The following is a 22,928-nucleotide window of genomic DNA, read 5'->3' as shown; positions in this document are numbered from 1 at the left end:
TTCCCAGGTGGCACAGAGGTAAAGAATCCACATGTCAATGCAGGAGACACAAGAGAATTGGCTTTGATCCCTGGGTCAGGAAGATCCCCTAAAGAAGGAAATGGCAACGCATTCCAGTATTCTTGCTTGGCAGATACCGTGGACAGAGGAGCTTAGCGAGCTACATTCTGTAGTGTCACAGAGTTGGCACATGACATAACATAGCATAGCATAACAGTGTCTTATGACCAGTTATTCTGAGTCATAGCCATTTCAAGTTTTCTCTCAGGAGACCCTCTGTGTTTCCATTTTCCTAAAAGAAAGAGGACACCTGAGAAATCACCTAGGCAGTCATTTTTTTTTTTTTTTTTAATTTTTGGAGTCACCATTCAGTATGCAAGATCTTAGTTCCCTGACCTGGGATTGAATCCACACCCCCTACAGTGGAAGCATAGAGTCTTAACCACTGGATCACTAGGGAAGTCCCTGTAATTTTCTTAAAATTAGTCAAATAAAAAGAACCTAAAACTGAATCAAAGCAAATGTTAAGTGAGCATCAAGTTTAAAAATTCCTCTGGTTCTCTTAATCATTCTATCTCCTTTCACAAGTACAATTTGTACTAGAATTTTTATAGCATAATTAATATCAGTGAAATTAATCACATGATAATGGTTTTAAAAGATACAGATTGATTAGCAAATACACATGCATAGCCCTAAGAGCATTTTTGAGTTTTTGTAGGACATGTCTAATTTTATCGAAATAGTTCCCCTTGGATCTGTTTTTGTCTTTTATGCATATATTCATATGCTTTAAAAGATATATATATACACACATATATATATTTCACATACTTAAAAGGGATACTGTAGAAGGTTCAGTTTTAATTGGCAAAAATGATTTTGTTTGAACTTAATGCCAAACCAGTTTTTAAAAAGATTATGATACTATACTATGAAAAAGTTCTGAATTTCTAAATATAATGTATATCCTTATATAATCAATAAAGTCTGTATACTATGCTTCTCAAACTGAATTAATTACTTAAGTAACCCCCTGTCACTTAACTTTTCTAGTGTTGCAGAGGTACCTCAAACAACGGTATTCAAACTCAGAACTTTCTTGCTAAAGATGTGTTTGAAAAATGATAAAAAGTATTGCCATGAAACACTATTTCATGTAGAACTTGAGTTATTCAGAGTATTCATGAAGTTAATTTTTCTTATTAGTAGGATTTTGATATGGAGAACAAAATAGTAAACGTCTTCAGTTCTAGATAAATAAATATAATTTATTTTAAAAAATAAATTATATTCTAGAATCCCATGGTGGTCCAGTGGTTATGACTTGGCAGTTTCACTGCCATGACTCAGTTTCAGCCCCTGGTTGGGAAACTAAGATCCCTCAAGCCTTGTGGTGTGGCCAAATTAAAAAAAATTTTTAATAAATAAATTCATCTTTTCTTAAATCATCAGTAATTATAATCAGTACTAGGAAATGGGCCATGCTTAAAAGTTAATTTTTTAGTGAATCTACTGTACTCCAGTTTAAAAAAAAAAGTTAATTGTTTAAAGAACCATCTTGTTTTCTTATGCTTTGCTTTTCTTCTGACAGGCAAAAGAAATGCATATTGCAAGATTGATTATTTTAAGATTTTATTAGTTGATATCCAGTTATTTTTATTGAATAAGTTGATAAAAGATTTAGATAAATCTTCATTGGTACCAAAAATACAGGTGCAACAAAATAACTCTAATTTGTCTGTAATATTACTTCTATAGTTTTCAGGAAATAGCATTCTAAAATTATAAGTACACTATATACATCTTTCCTTTTTATAATTTGCCAACTCATATGAGAATGCAGTGAGATTCCCTAAATAAAAATGTTATACCATTATCCAAAATATTTGTTATAAATTACTGAGTTTTCATTTTTTAAATACTTGGCTTTTTCTCTTTTGACTTGGGATATAAGGTGCAAATCACATTTTAATCTAGATATAGCACTATTTATGCCCAAATTATACATACCATGGTTTAGTAAAGCTGTTTGGCGTTTAACTTTAAATATTAAATAAGCAAAGTCTTGTAGACATTTAGCAGCTAAAGGCTTTTCATCTTTTATTTTTGTAAATGAGAAATACTGATTTTGAGGTTTCTGACTTTTTTTTGTCTTAGATGTAAGCATTTTAAAACTTATTTTCCATTACTTTCTTTAGATAGAAGTGTAAACTCTTCTTGGATCTAGGTGCTTTTATTGAGAATGACAATCGACATTTTTCAGGACATATTCAGTGGCATTTATTTTAAAATGGTGCATAAATATTCTGACTTTTGTCATTCAATTCATTTTTCATGTGATGTTCTTTTCTATGAAAGTTCTATGGTTTAATAATCACTGTGCATACCCCTTAAGTAGTCACAGAATCATTTGCATGAGGTACGTGAAAGCAATGTCTTGAAGTGAAACATGGAAACCAGGATTGATTATTGTATGTTTGGAATGCTTATTACCTTTTTTAATCTTCTGATTTCTACATTCCTAGATCCATTTAAAGTTATCTATTGTTTAAATAGTGCCTTCTTGAGATACACCTGTCAAACAGTTTTTTACAGAGAAGGCATATATAGTTGTAACTTTTATATTCTTATGCATTTGTAGTGAAATTTAATTTTCCAATCTAGAATGTAGTTGAGATACATTATTCCTGTCCCCATTTTGAGAAAAAGTATACCATTTCGTGAACATGCATTGAGCCCCAATTACATTTTCCTGCTATGTTTTTCTTACACTGTCTAGCAGTCAGTATAAAGTGAAAAGACAAGAGAAATACTAGTGTTGCCTGCAGAGGTGCTGCGATATAATCTATGCTATAGCTGACTGGAACGGCTTATTGAAATCTTGGTTAGCACAGTCAGAAATAAGGATTGGCTTGACCAAAAGATATTTGGAAGAAGCTGAAAATAGGATGTTTAAATACAATGAATAGTAATTCATTACAATAGAATAAAACAAATGGTGTCAGTGAACACATCTGTACTTTTTATGAAATTTGGCCGTCCATACTTATAATGTAGACTTTCAGTTTTAAGAGATTCTGAGTGCTTTTCCTCTTTTCGATTAAACCCATCCTTTTCCTCCATTCTTTTAGTTCTTAAGACAGAGGAACAAGATAAGTCTATACTGTGTATGTGTGTTTATATATTACGTATATGTATACAATGTGTTCTAGGTTTTGTTAATAAAATTGTACAAAGATGTGTTGGCATCTGAATGTACACATACACAGTTGTGTGGTTATGTGTATACCGTTGAAAGCACAGTTTTGACTGCTGAAATAATGCCTGATTCGAGATTTGATTCAATACAGCTGCTCTGATTGTATTTGTCAGTTTTTTTCATTAAAATAATGTGTGTCTCGCAAATGGAAAACATGAGGTTCTGCATAATTTCATTTGACCAGCTTCTTATTTTGTCTGACAAGCTGAAGTTAACATCATTCTTACGTATCTTGCATATTGATTGTATTGATGTTCAATAATTTTCTATTTTTGTAATGATCTGTGTTTGAACTAAACTTTTTAAAAGTATAGAATCATTAAAAAACCCATTTCTGTTATTGTTCTTTAAATTAAAATATTAACTATAGACTAAGTAAATGTATATTTTTTATCATTTTTAAAGTTGTGTGACATTTTCTTTTATAGCTGTCACAGGATGAATGCAGAGGCACATTATACAAATATAGACCTGAAGAAGTAGATATTGATGTAAGTATTAGCATGAATATATAATCAACGCTCTGCCAAAACACTGGAAATAGCGTGACAAAAAAGATTTCCTTTTCCTGTTCTGCCCTCCAAAATGACATCAAATAAACAACATTTTCTTCTTTTGCACTTAGATTCAATTAAATCCTCACTCCCTGATTTGTCCTCTTCCCACCCCACCCCCATAGTTAGCAGTTGAACAAATTTAGAATCATTTAAATGAAAATAAAGAGTATTTCTGATATAAAATTATGAAGGATTAGAGACAAAGTAAAACTGTCATCTGGAGAAAGTGTCAACCTCGAGAAATTCTGTCACTGCATCCTTTTGTTATTGCTGTTAATCGTGTTTTACATCACTAACGTCCTTGTTTATATCTCATTCTTCCCTCATTTCTGCTGGTTTTATTCCACTGAGCTGGACCTCCTTCTCATTTCAATGTATCCCATCTGATGTGGCTTGAGTTGTGTTGTCTAACAAAGATAAGGTGGTTACTTTAATAGATAAATGACAAAGAAAGAATCTCAAATTTCTTGGTTTCTTGTGTCATTATGCAGTAACACTTGGGATATATTTACTGTTTGTCCAGGGTTTTTATTTTCAGATATGTGATGAACTGGTTTATTGCAGGACCAAAGTCTTATTAAAGTGTTCTCTCATGTTTTATAATTAAAAAATTGAGGTATTATCAAGAATTTAAAACATTAAAATTGTTGAAAGTCATTTTTCTCCATTAGCAATGTTTTTACTTGTATTATTATAGTTAGAAGCAATTTTTTCTGAAGAACATAAAAGCATAATTTAAAAAATATAAAAAGAGAATCCAGTCTGTGTGTTAATTAAGGATTGCAAAAGTTACTTAAACTCTCCAGAAGTTTGTAGAGAAAATATCTTAACCACATTAAAATGATTTGCTGAAGTCATAGGAGACTGCCTGGTTACTAAGAGTATTTTGAATTGTGTAAGTTAAATAGTATGGTAAAAAATGCTTTTTTACTTTATATGCATTTTTTAAAGCGTCCTATCTCTGTATTCTATATTTTAATTTTTATTTTACTGATTGAAATGAAGATTGACCTGATAAGCTATTCCTTGGCTGTTTTAAATGTGAGGGGTTTTTTGGTTATGCCTAAATCCAATTACAGGAAAAATTAAAAACTGCTAACAAAAGACATCTTCTCTGTAACGTAGGCCAAGCTAAGCCGACTGTGTGAGCAAGATAAAGTGGTACACGCTCTGGAGGAGAAACTTCAGCAGCTCCACAAGGAGAAAGTAGGACGATTATGTTTATTATTTACAACTGATGTTACTTTACATGATGATTATCAGGACACTGATAACTGAAGTAGGAAAGAATTAATTCGATGATGCAGAACATTAAGTGTAATCATTTTTTTATTATAATAGTACACGCTTGAGCAAGCTTTGCTGTCAGCCAGCCAAGAGATAGAAATGAATGCAGATAACCCAGCAGCCATTCAGACCGTGGTGCTTCAGAGGGACGATTTACAAAACGGACTGCTCAGCACATGTCGTGAACTCTCTCGAGCCACTGCAGTAAGTAGCAGAGTTTCCTTCCTGGTAAACACCAGAATGGTGTGCAGTTCTTTTTTTTTTCTATTTAATTTATATCATTTTAATTGGGCTTTCTGTAGAATTTTTCTTTATTATTACAAAATTTTAATTTGTTGCTCTTAATTAAGACTAACAAAAATAAAGGGTGGTCTTTGTTTTTTTAATTAGTGGACCTTGTGTTCTTTGTGAAATAGTTTTACAGGGAACGTCAACACACCTGTTTATATATTATGAAGATGAAAAGTTCTTTATAATGTTAAAAGTTGCTGCTGTTAGGAAAATAAATGTCATGTTAGAATAATTTTTGGAAGGTGATAATTGGATTCATTGAACCAGCCGTTTCAATTAAAGGCTCCCGAGAAATGCTTTTAAGAAGCCGCCAGCATTACCATTTTACAGCTGCAGTGTGATCTAAAGTTAGATGATAGTTTTGAGTAAGAAATATAATTAGCAGAACCTTTAACCCACAGTCCAGTTACTTTATAATAAAGAATCTCCTGGGATTACCAAATCTAAAAGTCTTACTTAAGAGTTTATAAATTGAGTGTTTTATGAGTTTAAAGAGTCTGCGTTAGATCCTATGACGTACTCATTTCTAAACATAGTAAGAGCACCTGCCCAGGCAGCCCTTTGAAAGGGAAAAAAGCCATCTGTTACAGAGAACTGCAAACACACCCCTGTGTGTACCTTCCGTGGGCTGTTTAGGGAGCAGCTACCTTTGAAGAAAGTCCTCAGACAGTATAACGTAACTAAGAGAGGTCTTTCCCAGCTGGGAAGCTACCAGACTCTCAACATGGCATCCATTCTAAACACTAAATTCACTTTCCAAACACAAACTACTTTTAAAGGAATATACCATGGTTTTATATAAATCATAACTTGGTTTTTGTGACTCTTAAGTACTTTATATTTAATATACCTATTCTTCCTGCCTGTCAGTGCAGGAGATACAGATTTGATCCCTGGGTTGGGAAGATTCCCTCCCTGGAGTAGGAAATGGCAACTCACTCCAGTATTCTTGCCTGGAGAATCCCATGGAGAGAGGAGCCTGGTGGGCTAAGGTTCATAGAGTCACACAGAGTCAGACACAACTGAAGCATCTTAGCATTCTTTAAAACAAACAAACAAGAGTGCTGTTACTTCCATTATCTTATCTGAGTTTCTTACTTATACACTGGCATATATAGATATTTTAAGAATTTAATATCCTTGCAGTTGTGATATCCTTGAAATCAGAACCATATCTTATTCACCTTTGTAACTCTAGCATTCAGCAAGATAGTATGTGCATTAAAAATGTGATAAATCGGGGACTTACTGATGGTCCAGAGCAATGCAGGGGATGTGGGTTCAATCCCTGATCAAGGAACTATGACCCCACATTCCGCGGGGCAAGTGCGCCTGCACCACAACGTAAGATCCTGCATGACACAACTAGGACCCACTGCAGCCAAATTAAAAAACTGTGATGAAGGAACTGAATGACTTACCCAGCGTTATAAAGCCAATCGAATGCAATGCCTCCTAGAGGTCAACTCCAGGTCTTCTATCCATAGCCCTGAAGCCTTAGATCTACATAGCTTTTTCTAATATCATCATAAATGTTATCAACAAGGAAGTAGTCATTTAGTGCATCAGTGACGGGTAGGATTTGGAAGAAAGGTGAAGTGAAGGGCAGCCCATACAGGACAAAACGCTCTGAACCAAACCCGACAGATGAGAATGTGAAGGGCATATTTGGAGAAGCAAGAAATAGAACTGAGTAGTTGGCTGGAGTCCAGGGTGGGAAATACGAGATAAGGAAGGGAAAGAGGGGTTAAGCTGTCAGTGCCAAGTTAATGAAAAGCTTGGAATTTGTATGACAATCTGAGTCAAATCAAAATTAAGTTGGAAACTATTTCACAATTTTGTGTCTGTTATAAAAAGTTTTAGAGATGTGTAGTGTTTAATTGAACTATTATTTCTTCCCTTATCAAATAGGTTTCGTAACTTAAATCTCATCTGTAGGCTCTCTCCCAAGATACCTCCAGTCCTGATGGAAGTTTATCAGATACGTTCAAAGAAATAATCATTTTTGAGTATCTCACTTTCTGGTTGTTATCACATATGATCACTTTCCAGGGATTTTTTTTTTCCTTTGCCTTCAGCATTATTCACTGGTCATTTACAGACCCTCAATATGTTCTTCTAAGGTCTTAAAATGCATAGACTACAAACTATGTTATCTGTGCCTTTAAGTAAACATATTCATATTTGTAGCTTAGGGCTACAAATGGTTGGAACTCACTGGATGTTGACCATACTTGAATTATATATCTGCCAACAGAATCCCAAAGGATTCCTCTGGTTCTTTAACAGTTGATTTTGGGGCATTGGTTCCAATCCAGGTCCTGAGATATAAAATATATAAGGTATGATGTTAGGCTTCCATAGAGCAAAGCTTTGATCATCTCACCTGGTTGGCTACTGAGGTATTAAAACCAAGATTTAATACATGATAAACATGTAAAGCAGTGTTGCCTATGTGTTTAATTCTTGATGCAGCATCTCTTCTCTCTAAATCCTATCTAACACACAGAAACACACACACTCACGCGTGAGTGTGCTTTAAAGCACATGATGTCTTTATGTGATCTCCTGGCCTCTGCTTCTTTTTTTCTTTGTTTTTAATTTTTTTAATTTTTTTAACTTTATTCTACTCCTTTTTGACCTAAGCCTAATTAGTGGGAAGGATTATTGTAACGGTCAGTTATCCCTTGAAAATTGTCAGCATGTTGCTGTCTTAGTTTGGGTTTTTTCTGAAAGCAGAGCCTGGGATGAGGACCTGGGAGCTGTTTCCAGGAAATGAAAGTGATGGAGGGAGAGAATGAGACGGGGCGGGGTGAGGGGAGTGGTGGGTAGAAGAGCCAGTGGAGGTTCACTGCTGAGTTGGTCACCACTGTGGAGTAGTAGGGACCCTCTGAGGAAAGGAGCTAAATATTTCTAGATTTCCCACTGAGAGGTGGGGAGGCTGGGCTGTCTCTCACTCCTTGGTCACAGTCGCCCCAGGGTCCTTAATTCACCGGCATGTCCAAAGCGCCCTAGTTAATTGACCATGAACACCGGCACACGTGGAGTTGGCCACAGTGCCTTGAAATCAGGTGGACAGAGGGCTAAGCATCTGCTCCAGTCACCTTGCTCAGGAAGTTTACATTTAGGCTTTATCTCTGATTGTAAGAGAAATATTCTCATGCTTTATTCATTCAGCAGTGTTGCTTTTATTCTTTCTGACAACTCAAGGAGCCAGATAAAGCAGATGCTCTTCACATACCTTAGATGAGAATTTAGGGTTCATCCAATAATGGTAGCAAAATATATTTGTATTTCTGTGTTATGTACATATATTATCCGGTTTGATCCTTTAGCAGATACTGTGCAAAATAGATGTAGTAATTATCTCCATGTTATTTTCATTCTCATTACCTCCACTGCACAGATGAAGAAGCAGCTCAGGTTCATAGAGGTTAAACGACTTCCAAAGTGACATAACCAATTAAAAACAGATCAACACCTAAACCCAGGACTTTTAAGATTTTTTTTTTTCAATGTGGACCATTTTTAAAGTATTTATTGAATTCGTTACATTACTGCTTCTGTTTTATGTTTGGATTTTTTTGCCTTGAGGCATGTGGTATCTTAGCTTCCCGACCAGGGATTGAATCCACATCCCCTACAGTGGAAGGTGAAGTCTGAACCACTGGGCCACCAGGGAAGTCCCTAGGATTTTTTTATTCTAGGACTTCTGTATTTTCTATTCCACTGTACTCATAGTAGTTACAGAATTTGTATTTTCTGAAACATGAAATCAAATCTAGGTTCTCTTACTCAAACATCTATAGTCGGAATTCCATGGTTCAATCCTGGGTTTTGGCACCAAAGAAATACATGAACAAGTAAATAAAAATAAAGTTGGAATTTAAAGAAAACAACTATAAAGCACCCCAGTCGTCCTGAATCATGCTAGTAGATGGCTTATGCACTTGGCCATGGCAGAATAGTACCAATATATGAATAGTAGTAAACATTGTGAATATTTCTGGAGCAGTTTATTGGGTGCCAGATTCCATTATAAGTGTTTTCACACATAGTTAAGTCATTTAAGAACCCTTTCGAAGAGGTACTATTACTACTGTGTTAAAAATAGAAAAATGAAACAGAGAGATTGCCCAGAGTTACAGTGAATGAGCATTTTGTATAGACTTCCAGTAACTTTAAATTTATGTTCTAGACCAGATTCTGCATGGGAGGGACTTAAGTCATTGGAGACTTTAGACTAGAATGGATAAAGTTTAACGGGCTGGGGAAGAGGACAGATAAACCACCTTGAAGAGAAGCCTGCACTTGAAATATCTTCATCTTTCCATTCTCCGTATCACACAGAGCTACTGAGAATTATAGTTATAGCAAAATGTGATTTTTTTTTTAACAGATCTATTGACATACATGGATTGTCATGAAATACACTTTGAAAGATTTCATGATGTCTTTTAAATACACTGGTTGTTTCATGATTGTAATACAATATCCTAGAAACAGAGGCAGCCAGGGGTGATAAACCTCCTGAAATGCTGCAGTGGAAAGTACCCAGCAACATTCGTGAGGTTGGGGGAATCAAAAATCAAGTCTGAATCTCAGCAAACCTCAGCATCTAACTACGAGTTTATAGGAAACATAGAAAACACAAGCACAAGCTAAACAATACCACAGGAATTCAGTTAACAGACTCTGCTGCTGCTGCTAAGTCGCTTCAGTCATGTCCGACTCTGTGCGACCCCAGAGACGGCAGCCCACCAGGCTCCACCGTCCCTGGGATTCTCCAGGCAAGAACACTGGAGTGGGTTGCCATTTCCTTCTCCAATGCATGAAAGTAAAAAGTGAAAGGGAAGTCGCTCAGTCGTGTCCGACTCTTAGCAACCCCATGGACTGCAGCCCACCAGACTTCTCCATCCATGGGATTCTCCAGGCAAGAGTACTGGAGTGGGGTGCCATTGCCTAGCATTGGAGAAATTCTACAGAACAAGTAACCCATTCTCTTCAACAAATAAGTAGCAAAGGAATAGACAGGGAAATTGTTACAGTTTAAAATATTTTTTAGGTCTTCCCTAGTGGTCCAGTGGTTAAGAATATGTCTGCCAATGCAGGGGACACAGGTTCAATCCCTGGTCTGGGAAGATTCCACAACTACTGAGCCCTTGCTCTAAAGCCTGTGCTCTGCAGCAAGAGAAACCACCACAGTGAGAAGCCCGAGCACCACAACTGTAGAGTAGCCCCTGCTGGCCGCAACTAGAGAAAGCCCACACAGCCATAAAGACCCAGCACAGCTAAAAATAAATAAAATGATTTTAAAAATATATTTTAAAAGAAATACATGTGTGTGCTCAATTGCTCAGTTGTGTCTGACTCTTTGAGAACCCGTGGACTGTATGTAGCCCTTAAGGCTCCTCTGTCCATGGGATTTTCCAGGCAAGAATACTGGAGTGGGTAGCCATTCCCTTCTCCAGGGGATTTTCCCAACCCAGGGCTTGAACCCAGGTCTCCCGCATTGTAAGAGGATTCTCTACCATCTGAGCCAACAGGGAAGCATATTAGTTATTAAAATTCATTAGAATTTATCTGTTTATCTTTTTCATTTTTGTTCCTTTTCTGAAGTGGTTATAAATGAAACAATATAATCTCTGGTACTTGCTTTGAAATGATCCCATGGGGATGGGAAATGGATTCTATAGATGAAACCAGATTGATCATGTATTGATAACTTTTGCATTTGGGTGCTTGTTGGCTACATTTGTTTATATTTGGAAATTTCCGTTGTATATATCTAAGGAGGATTAAAAAAATAATCCACAAAACTGCTAACAAAGGGGGAGCATATTAGATCTTCTTATCTTTTCTTGTGTTCTATTCTACTTTTATTATTAGAAAAATTCATTATGTCTTCAATTTGTACAATAAAAAGCAACCATTTTCTTTGAGATGGAATATTATTTTGTTTCAAAGAGAAGATTAGAGGAGAAACTAAATATATGAGTTCAAGATTGTAACTAGCCAGTAAGTTAAAGATTATAAGTAGCCAAAAAAGTAAAATGACTATAATTGTTATCATAAACTAGATATTTAAAATTAAGGTAGCTCCATAATCATACCTGATTTAGTTGAGCCTCACTTTATATAGTTTGAATTTGTCCCTTGTAACATCTTTTTAAGTTTAAAAAAGCCAATATACTAGTTATTATTAGATAGTATAATAAGATATGTTATGTGTTTAGTAAGTAGTGATTTTTATCTCTGATGCAGTTATATACTAAGATAAGTATAAAATCATTTAAAATGTTATTTTTTTAAAAATTATTCAAATTCTAAACACATTGTTAATATGTATGCCAAGAAATCCCTACATCCTGAAGGTAAAACTGAAATTACATTAACTTTATTTTGATTGATCTCAAAAATCAACTAGTTCTGATACCCAGTTCACAGAATTGTTATCATTGGGTTGTAATGGTCAAAATCAATATTTTGTGTGCCTAATCACCGAAACATAATGGTAAATTTAAATTGTTATTTGCTGTTTAGTCGCTGAGTCAGGTCCTACTCTTTTGCAACCCCATGGACTGTAGCCTGTCAGGCCCGTCTGTCCATGGCTTTTTCCAGGCAAGAACACTGGAGTGGGTTGCCATTTCCTTCTACAGAAGATCTTCCTGACCCAGGGATTGAACCCACAACTCCTGCGTTGCAGGTGGATTGCTGAGCTACCAGGGAAGCCAGATTTAAGTACTGCAGTATTTTAATTTTCCAAGGTGTAGTTGTGGACCTTAATCTGTAATATTTAAACATGAAGAGTTATTGGAGCTTAAGAAGCTAATTTTGTTGTTGTTCAGTTGCTATGTCCAACCTTTTGCAACCCCATGAACTGAAGCATGCCAGGCTTCCCTGTCCTTCACTGTCTCCCTTTCCTCAAACTCATGTCCTTTGGGTCAGTGATACCATCCAAGCATCTCATCCTCTGTCGCCCCCTTCTCCTCTTGCCCTCAGTCTTTCCCAGCATAATGAGTCGGCTGTTCGCATCAGGTGGCCAGTGTCTTGGAGCTTCAGCATCAGTCCTTCCAGTAAATATTCAGAGTTGATTTCCTTTAGGATTGACTTGTTTGATCTCCTTGCTGTCCAAAGGACACAATGGAAAGACAAAAAGAAGCTAATAATTACAATTTCTGTATTACTCCCTCATCTCTATTTTGAAGCAAAATCTACTGCCAATTTCTTATGCTTTTTTTAATAAAAAGTAGAATAGTGGATTAACATTTCTTAGATTAGAACTCAGGAACACTGCTTGAGAGGCAAACCAGAAGCAGACCAGTCTATTAGCTCTGAGTATAATGTAATAAATAACATTTACATTCATGTGTATCATACTGTGTAACTATTCCCATGGGTAGATTCTGTTATAAATTGCCATTGGTTCTGGACAAGGAAAGGAAAGTTCTTATTATATTAAAAACTTGGAAATGAATCATCAGTCTTAATCCCTTCTTAATAAAGCCCACACTATGTTGCTGCTGTGGCTCTGTAGTTACATATTAAAATTCTCTTTCATCTCTTTTTGGTAGTCTGGGTTTCACTGCCTCTGAATGTTGCAGACCTACTTAAAGTTTGGGTTTTTTCCCCCTACAGTAGCCAAATCTTATCTCAGTATAGACTGTAAAGAAGTAACCACTATTAAAATTTACTTGTTCCATGCCGTAAACTTAGACGGAGTCAAATTTTAAAAAAGTTTTCTGCCATCCTTGTAGCAAGTCCATATAGGCACATGCACTTTCTTTTTAAACCTTTGTTAGAGTAGAACATTTTCTCAGAAAAGTACACAAATTAACCACACAGACGTGGCCAACATCCTTATTGAGGCATTGCATTTTAATGGGATGCTTTCTTCTCCATGACTGCCTCCTCCCCCAAAAAAGTGACTACCTGACTTTTAAACTGTATATTCAGTTTGCCTGTCTTGGACTTTGTTAAAGTACAACCATATAGGATATACTATTTGGCTTCTCTTAACATTATGAGGTTCATCCATGTGGTTCTAAATCACAGGATTTATCTCATCCTCTTAACTATATGGCTTGAAAAGTCCAGGTCTTTATTGAAAGCACTGCTGTGTTTCCTGACTTGTGCCTGTGATTTTAAGATAATTGTATATGTGCAACTCATCACCCCTTTTAATTGCCTTAGTGTACCTAGATATTATCTTCTTGACAAAAAATGCTAATGTCACATTTAAAGATTTTAACCTTGTACTCGGATAAGCCACTAAACTCTTTAATGAAATGCTTGGCCAGGTGTTGGGAGGACTGGTATGGGGCCAGTGCTTTCCTGTTGCTGGCTGCTTCCTATAGACTTGTGTTATTACTCACACGTAATCATGCTGGAGGAGCCCAGAGGGAAAGGCCGAAACAGGTACAGCAGGATAACGGCACTGGTACAGTGGAATGGCAGGACTCTCCAGGTTAGGGAAATTCAAACTATATTGTGTTTCCTCACCCCTAGAATATTAGTAAGGTAGGCTGCCTGTAGATCTGTTTTTTATGTGAAGGACAAGAATTCCTCACCATTCTAAAATATTCTCAGATTTAGTTGCCTCTGTAGCAGTTTGGGGCTTCCAAGGTGGCCCAGTGGTAAAGAATCTGCCTGCCAATGCAGGAGACACAGGAGATGTAAATTCAGTCACTGAGTCAGGAAGATCCCCTGAAGGAGGAAATGGCAACCCACCCCAGTATTCTTGCCTGGAGAATCCCATAAACAGAGGAGCCTGGTGGATTACAGTTCACAGGGTTGCAGAGAGTCAGACACAACTGAGCATCTGAGCACACACACAGCAGCTTTGGTCTCCCTCTGAACTTTTCTACAAAAGAGGTTCTGTGTCGGCCTGGCAATGCCATCTCCTTACATTATTGGACTGCCACTGAGTCTGTGCAGTTCAGTCTCTGAGTCGTGTCCGACTCTTTGAGAACCCATGGTCTCCAGCACGCCACGCCTCCCTGTCCATCACCAACTCCCAGAGTTTACTCAAACGTGTCCATTGAGTCAGTGATGCCATCTAACCATCTCATCCTCTGTCATCCCCTTCTCCTCATGTATTCAATTTTTCCCAACATCAGGGTCTCTTCCAGTGAGTCAACTCTTCACATCAGGTGGCCAAAGTATTGGACTTTCAGCTTCAACATCAGTGCTTCCAATGAACAGCCAGGACTGATCTCCTTTAGGATGGACTGGTTGGATCTCCTTGCAGTCCAAGGGGCTCTCAAGAGTCTTCTGCAACACCACAGTTCAAAAGCATCAATTCTTCAGCACTCAGCTTTCTTTATACTCTAACTCTCACATCCATACATGACTACTGGAAAAGCCATAGTGTCGACTAGACGGACCTTTGTTGACAAAGTAATGTCTCTGCTTTTTAATATGCTGTCTAGGTTGGTCATAACTTTCCTTCCAAGGAGTAAGCATCTTTCTTTTTTTTTTTTTTTTAGGAGTAAGTGTCTTTTAATTTCATGGCTGCAGTCACCATCTGCAGTGATTTTGGAGCCCAAAACAATAAAGTCTGCCACTGTTTCCACTGTTTCTCCATCTATTTGCCATGATGTGATGAGACCAGATGCCATGATCTTTGTTTTCTGAATGTTGAGCTTTAAGCCAACTTTTTCACTCTCCTCTTTCACTTTCATCAAGAGGCTCTTTAGTTCTTCTTCACTTTCTGCCATAAGGGTGGTGTCATCTCCGTATCTTAGGTTATTGATATTTCTACCAGCAATCTTGATTCCAGCCTGTGCTTCATCCAGCCCAGCGTTTCTCATCATGTAATCAGCATAGAAGTTAAAGAAGCAAGGTGACAATATACAGCCTTGACATTCTCCTTTTCCAATTTGGAACCAGTCTGTTGTTCCATGTCCAATTCTAACTGTTGCTTCCTGACCTGCATACAGGTTTCTCAAGAGGCAGATCAGGTGGTCTGGTATTCCAGTCTCTTTCAGAATTTTCCACAGTTGTGATCCATGGCAGTCAAAGGCTTTGGCATAGTCAATAAAGCAGAAATAAATGTTTTTCTGAAACTTTCTTGCTTTTTCGATGATCCATTGGATGTTGGCAATTTGATCTCTGGTTCCTCTGCCTTTTCTACAACCAGCATGAACATCTGGAAGTTCACGGTTCATGTATTGCTGAAGCCTGGCTTGGAGAATTTTGAGCATTACTTTGCTAGCATGTGAGATGAGTGCAATTGTGCAGTAGTTTAAGCATGCTTTGGCATTGCCTTTCTTTGGGAATGGAATGAAAACTGACTGTTGCCAGTCCTATGGCCACTGCTGAGTTTTCTAAATTTGCTGACATATTGAGTGCAGCACTTTCACAGCATCATCTTTTAGGATTTGAAATAGCTCAACTGGAATTCCATCACCTCCACTAGCTTTGTTCATATTATGGCATCCAGTTCCTTCATATCATGGCATCCGGTTCCATCACTTCATGGCAAATAGATGGAGAAACAGTGGAAACAGTGCCTGACTTTATCTTTTTAGGCTCCAAAATCACTGCAGATGGTGATTGCAGCCATGGAATAAAAAGACACATACTCCTTGAAAGAAAAGTTATGACCAACCTAGACAGCATATTAAAAAGCAGAGACATTACTTTGTCAACAAAGGTCCGTCTAGTCAACACTATGGCTTTTCTGGTAGTCATGTATGGATGTGAGAGTTGGAGTATAAAGAAAGCTGAGCACTGAAGAATTGATGCTTTTGAACTGTGATGTTGGAGAAGACTCTTGAGAGTCCCTTGGACTGCAAGAAGATTCAACCAGTGCATCCTAAAGGAGATCAGTCCTGGCTGTTCATTGGAAGGACTGATGTTGAAGCTGAAACTCCAATGCTTCAGTCACCTGATGCCAAGAGTTTACTCATTGGAAGAGACCCTGATGCTGGGAAAGATTGAAGGCAGGAGGAGAAGGGGACAACAGAGGATGAGATGGTTGGATGGCATCACTGACTCAATAGACATGAGTTTGGGTGAACTCCAGGAGTTGGTGATGGACAGAGAGGCCTGGCGTGCTGTGGTTCATGGGGTCGCAAAGAGTTGGATATGACTGAACCATTGAACTGAATTGAACTGTACTTTCACAGCATCATCTTTTAGGATGATGAGTCTGTTACCCTCATTTTATCCTTCCTGACAATGTATTGTTGAGCACTTGTAGAATTATTCTGTATTAAATAGATTACATGTGGTTAAGGATTAAGTATGAAAGTTTTCTCTCCGGTTTGAGGTTTAGGGATAGTTTTCTTTTCCCCAAAGAAGAAAAGTATAGGTGGGAAGTACCTCTGTCAAGTCTCTACAAGCAGGATTCACTGTATTAGTTAGCTGAACTAGGTTCATTTGTTGTTGTTCAGTTCCTAAGTTGTGTCCAACTCTCTGTGACCTATGGACTGCAGCACACCAGGCATCTCTGTCCTTCACTATCTCCCAGAGTTTGCTCAAACTTATGGCCATCAAGTCGGTGATGCCATCCAACCATCTCATCCTCTGTCGACTCCTTCTCCTCCTGCCTTCAATCTTTCCCAGCATCTGGGTCTTTTCCAGTGAATTAGCTCTTCGCATTACGTAACTGAAATATAGCAGCTTCAGCTTCAGTCCTTCCAATGAATATTCATGGTTGATTTCCTTTAGGATTGGGGCTTCCCTGGTGGCTCAGAGGTTAAAATGTCTGCTTGCAATGCAGGAGACCCTGGTTCGATCCCTGGGTTGGGAAGATTCCCTGGAGAAGGAAATGGCAACCCACTCCAGTGTTCTTTCCTGGAGAATCCCATGGATGAGGAACCTGGTGGGCTACAGTCCACGGGGTCACAAAGAGTTGGCCACGACTGAGCAACTTCACTTTTCCTTTAGGATTGACTGGTTTGATCTCCTTGCAGTCCAGGGGACTCTCAAGAGTCTTCTCCAGCACCACAGTTCAAAAAGTGTCAATTCTTTCGTGCTCAGCCTATTTTATGGTCCACTCTCACATCAATACGTGAGTACTGGAAAAGCCATCACATCGCTTTGACTATATGGACCTTTGTCCGCAAAGTGATGTCTTTGCTTTTCATTATGCTGTCTAGGTTTGTCATAGCTTCTCTTCCAAGGAGCAAGTGTCTTTTAATTTTGTGGCTGCAGTCACCATTTGCAGTGATTTTGAAGCCCAAGAAAAGGAAATCATTACATGACTATATTTATTCTAAGTAAAGTCATGTGAAGCTTCCACTGTTATTGAAAATCTGACATGCTAAAAATACAGGCTATTTAGTGTTTTTATTTCTGGACAAATGTTAATCATGACATATAAGAAAATATTTTACTTATGCCTCTTCTGCCTTTTAAGAAATCACTTACAAGAAAAAATTAATGTATTATCATGAATAAAATAACATATTTTCTCCAAATAAACCTGCTTAGATCCTACAATCAGCTGAATATTTTGATGTCATGAATGAATAATGTAAAGTATGTTTGTTTGGGTTGTTTGGGGGTTATTTTTGTTTGGTTTTGATTTTTTTAAGTGAAATTTGAATACAGCAGCACAATAATAAATAATTCATTTGCTCAGCATTCTTCTTAAATTGAACTAAATGAGAGGAAAAAAGGGAAATGAGTTATAACATGTTGTACTTTGCCCATTATTGATTACAAGAGTGATAACACACCAGCACATTTTCTCCGTGAAAGTAATTAAAGCCCTTTGCTTTTAGGAACTGGAACGAGCGTGGAGAGAATATGATAAGTTAGAGTACGACGTAACTGTTACCAGGAACCAGATGCAAGAGCAGCTGGATCGCCTCGGTGAAGTTCAGGTACAGAATTATAATAAGTTTACTTTGTTCTAACTGGCTTTGACTGGTACTGTGCAATCCATCTTGTTGGATTCACTCAAAGCTTCAACATTTGTTGCATAATTAGCTACCTAACATCTGGATTTCAATGATACTTTCAATGATAGGAATCTTACTGTCTCACAAAGTAGCCCATCCCTCATTGTTTAAAAGTTCTTTATTCTGTAGAGCACATAGTGAGCCCCAGGGTGTTCTGTGCTCCTGGCTGTCACTTGACATTGAAGTGTCAAATTATTTTATCTATTCTATTTTAAATCCCTCTCTTCTATCAAACTGTTTTAGCCCATTATCTTGACTGCTATGTTAATTAGAATAGGGGAAGATGTGGCAACTTTGGGCATAAAGAATCCAATTTTGTGGATAGGTAGATAGGGAGCCAAGGTCCAGGTGTTTGTTTTCTCATCTGTAAACTGAAAATAATAATAGCTGTCTTAAAATAATACCCTGGGGAATGGAGATTATATATATTTGAAAAAAAAAAAAATAAAAGTCACTTCATGCACAATGTAAATTTAATCATTTACATTGGAATCCCAGTGGACTCAACAATTCAGTATAATAAATAGATAGTAAGGTTGACATAGAAAGTCACCTGTCTTCTATGCATGCTATCCAAAATAGAATCACTAAACCACATGTAGTTTTTAGGCCCTTCAGTGTTGCTAGTGTAGTTGTTGGGCATTTGCAATATTGCTAGGAATTTTTAATTACCTAAATTTAAGTAGCCATGTGTGGTTGTGACTTCTGTTTTGTACACTGAAGTTACTAAATGGAATATTTAAAAAATGGTAAATATCTAAAATATAACCAAGGGATCGGCAAACTTTATCTGTAAAAGGCCAGATGTTAAAGACTTTAGATGTTGCAAGTATAAACACTCTGCCACAAAATCTTTGGTACTTGGGATTTTTAATAACCCCTTAAGAGTAAGAGAATAAAGTTAAATTTTAGGCCATAGGCCATAAAAAAGAAGCTGTGAACCAAAGCAGTTTGGAGTCCTGATTAATCTAATAAAAAAGTTCATCACGAAAATTTAGGAGAAGGAAATGGCAACCCACTCCAGTATTCTTGCCTGTAAAATTCCGTGGACAGAGGAGCCTGGCAAGCTATAGTCCATGGGATCGCAAAGAGCTGGCCACGACTGAGCGACTGAGCACATGAATATTTAATTAGTATAGGACATGAGAGAAGACCTGAATAAATGGAGAGGTATTAATTGTTATACTGTGTTGTCGATGACCTGATTTAACATTATCACAATGAAAATTCTTCCCATAAGCATAATTCTATTCCAACCAAATTTCCAGAAAAGAAAATCACAAAATGGTTCTGTATTTTTAAGGTATAATAAAGACCACAAGTAGTTAAACGTTTTGTAAAAAAATGAAAAACTAGGAGGCACATCTTATAAGAAGTAGCATTGCGCGTATAACCTTAGGCCAGTTACATATGCCTCAGTTTCCACTCAGTAAAATAAAAATAATACCAGTATCTAGCCCTGTTGGGTTATTATGATGGTTAAATGTGTTGATTTTTTTTAAGCACTTAGAATAGAACCAGGCAAATAAAACATACTATATATAAAACATATATAATTATTTGTTAAATACATGAGTAAACAATGAAAAAACATAGGAAACTTAGAAAATGACATACTAGGAAGAAGTCTCTTGAACCTCTAAAAATTCAACAAGTTACTTAACTAGATTTGCGGAAAACTTTTTCATTTTGGTTTGGAGAAACAGAAATGCATTAGCAAAATAGACAAAGAACGTGAAAAGTTTTAATTGATAGAAAACTTAATAACACAGTTTGCTAACAAGTGTTTGAAAAGTTGGTCAGTGTAACTAGGAACCAGAGAAGTGCAAAATAAAATAAAAATGAGGTTTTCATTAAACACCTTTCAGATACACAGAAATATGTATTCTTTTAAATTATTGCAAAAATAATACATATTCTGTATGTGCAGTTGTCTGATTTGTGTAGTTTATATTCCCTCTCACAAGTCTTTATTGGTATTCACATTTCAGGGCTAGCATAATCATGACAATTTTCGTACTTACTTACCTGTTTCTTTTTAAGTTATAGTCCTAAAAATTATATTTATTGTTTTACTGTTTATCAATGAGTCATAGAGTTTTGTTAGAATCTTACCAATATTATCTTATTTTGGCTTCAATTAGAGTATTTAGCCAAAGGTCATGCAATGGGGTATTAGAGGTAAAAAGAAGTAGATACAACTTTAGGTTAGAATAAAAATGGCAATAATAAAATGGCAAACTGAAAATTTGTCCTGAAAATTCTTTTTAACTCTATCAGTCAAAACTCTTCAAAATATATTTTGTAAATTGCCCTTTTGGCATTTCTCTATGTTCTAGAACTTAGGAAGCTAAAATACTTTCCTTTTTTTCCCCTAAAAATGCTTTGTTTAATTTGAGGTTGGTGAGTTTCTGTTCTGTTGTGTTTTTGTGTTGTTTTGTTGGTTTTGGTTTAGGGGAAGTTCCCCATTTTTAGTCCCATCTAGTCAGTATTCCTTCCCGATTGTAAATAATGCAACACAATGCTTATTGAAAAAATGTGAAATAGTGTACCATGTAGGTCTGAAATATTAAATTTTTCTCTTTCTTTGCTTTTTCTTTATCATTAACATTGCAAAACTGAGAAGGACACACAGATTATATTAAGTAGTCTCAAAAGTAACCACTGTGGTTCTCATTTTTTAGATATGTAATTAGTGGAATTTATAACTGTATCTCATGATTTCTCTCCCTCTCGCCGCCCTCATGTGTGGTCTATCCATTTTTACGGATAGACCGAATCAGCAGGAATTCAGCGTGCACAAATTCAGAAAGAACTCTGGAGAATTCAGGATGTCATGGAAGGACTGAGTAAACACAAGCAGCAGAGAGGCACTTCGGAAACAGGTACATTGGTTTCGTCTTTTATTCTGCACTAATTGACTATATTATTATATCTAAGTGGAATGACATGCAGAATTGGATTTCCCTTGTTATTTTACTGGATTTTTGGCATTAGAAAACAGGTACTTTGTAATAATGAATTAGTACCCAAGTTTATATGTAATATATAGAAAGAAAAAGTTCTCCCAGCCACACTCAGAAAAAAATAAATCATTGTTTTGTATCTGTAATTATAAACACACACAATAATTTGGTTTGAGTAGTTTTTTCCCCACAATAGAAAGTGCTGGTTTTCATCAGTATGCTTTTTTCTCCTTAACAGCACAGTATAGTAACAGCTGTGTAAAAATACATTGTATAGGTAAACTGTAATTTATCAATTTCAGTGTTGATGGACAGTATTTTTTTCAGTAGGTTGATTCCAGTAGGTTGTTGGTGGGTTGGTTGAGGGTTTTTTTTGTTTTTCTTTGATATAATGAACATTACTGTGTACATGATAAACACACATGCTAGTACTAATGGATTGTAGAAAATGAGAAATAAGTTTACATTTTTCATTTTGATAGGCACAGCCAAATTGCCCTCCTAAAAGATTGTATCAAATCATACTTAAACCAATTGTATTTGAGAAAACCCATTTGCCCGTACTGTCGTTTAAATTAGATATTTCAGTTTGTATTTTTAAGGTAATGAGTTTTTAAATTTATTTTATTGTAGTGGCTTTATGTGTTAATTTCTACTGTATAGCAATGTAATGGGTTTTTAATTCAGAAAACGTTAATAAACGGGTTAGAAACTAAAGCTTTTGTTGAAAATAAGCAAAATGAAATTGTTCCTTTTTTCTATAGATTTAAGAAGGTATGTTTAGTGTTAAGTAGTTATAGTTTACATTTTTTTTAATAGGTATGATAGGATCAAAGCCTTTCTCAACAGTTAAGTACAAAAATGAGGTAAGTTTGGATTGTTTCTCTAACTATAATTATTTTAATTTATAATTAAAACATGAATTAGAATTTACTCATAACAAAAATGTTTTCTAAATATATCTGTTATTGTCTTAATCTTGAAATTTCAGTGGTTCAGTAATTTGGTGCTTTTAACGAGTATGATCTTCTTCCCTTTTTTTAATGCAAAAAATTTTGAATCACCACTTTTTATCTATGTTAGAACTTTAACATTGTCATACTTTTTCTAATGTAAGTAATTTGAGTATTTATTTATCATTGTTTGGTGTATTTTTTAAAGTGTATGAGATGACTGATAGATAAGTTGGCTGTGTATCATGCATACCATAAAGAAATTACAACTATAAAGAGATACTGTCAACCTAGTTGAAAGCATCTGTTGTCGTGAATTTTGTATAAAAGTCAACCAAAAAGAAATGGCTTTTTTTTTCCTCTTAAATTTACCTAAACAAAGTGGAGCAAGATTTTTAAAATTAATTCTTCTATTTTTAAAATAAAATACAGTAGTTTCATAAATTTGTTTTGATGTTGAGCTTCAGAGTAAAGCTAACCTATGGTTACCAAAAAAAATGAGATGCAACCAAATTTAAAACCCAGTTATTGGCTATCATAAACATTTTTGGTTTTACTTTTTGATATGAGACTCTTGACTTGGCAGTGTCCCTTTAATTTTCTTAAAGTGAATGTAAGTTAACTTACCATTGCAAAGAATTTCGATATACTTAATTCAGTATGCTTATCTAAATAAGGTGACTGTTCTACAATCTTTA

At 36.1% G+C, this 22,928-nt stretch overlaps 1 protein-coding gene across 19 annotated transcripts in view; it reads left to right on the top strand.

The window, feature by feature from the left end:
* PLEKHA5 (pleckstrin homology domain containing A5) overlaps positions 1–22,928 on the top strand; it is a 262,176-nt gene that overhangs the window by 219,289 nt on the left and 19,959 nt on the right. For 13 of the 19 annotated variants that reach the window (XM_059887049.1, XM_024992612.2, XM_059887051.1 and 10 more), the window contains 6 exons: positions 3,691–3,753; positions 4,945–5,025; positions 5,161–5,310; positions 18,132–18,233; positions 21,085–21,196; positions 22,097–22,143. In XM_059887049.1, coding sequence (XP_059743032.1) covers positions 3,691–3,753; positions 4,945–5,025; positions 5,161–5,310; positions 18,132–18,233; positions 21,085–21,196; positions 22,097–22,143 — 555 coding nt within the window. Of the gene's footprint in view, positions 1–3,134; positions 3,171–3,690; positions 3,754–4,944; positions 5,026–5,160; positions 5,311–18,131; positions 18,234–21,084; positions 21,197–22,096; positions 22,144–22,928 lie in introns of all 19 variants that reach the window. The other 6 variants (XM_024992605.2, XM_024992601.2, XM_059887047.1 and 3 more) reach the window with 1 other exon arrangement.

Source organism: Bos taurus, chromosome 5 (assembly GCF_002263795.3).
Source record: "Bos taurus isolate L1 Dominette 01449 registration number 42190680 breed Hereford chromosome 5, ARS-UCD2.0, whole genome shotgun sequence".
Classification (NCBI taxonomy): Eukaryota; Metazoa; Chordata; class Mammalia; order Artiodactyla; family Bovidae; genus Bos; species Bos taurus.
Note: the sequence above shows the minus strand (reverse complement) of the source record. Positions and strands in the feature narration are given on the sequence as shown.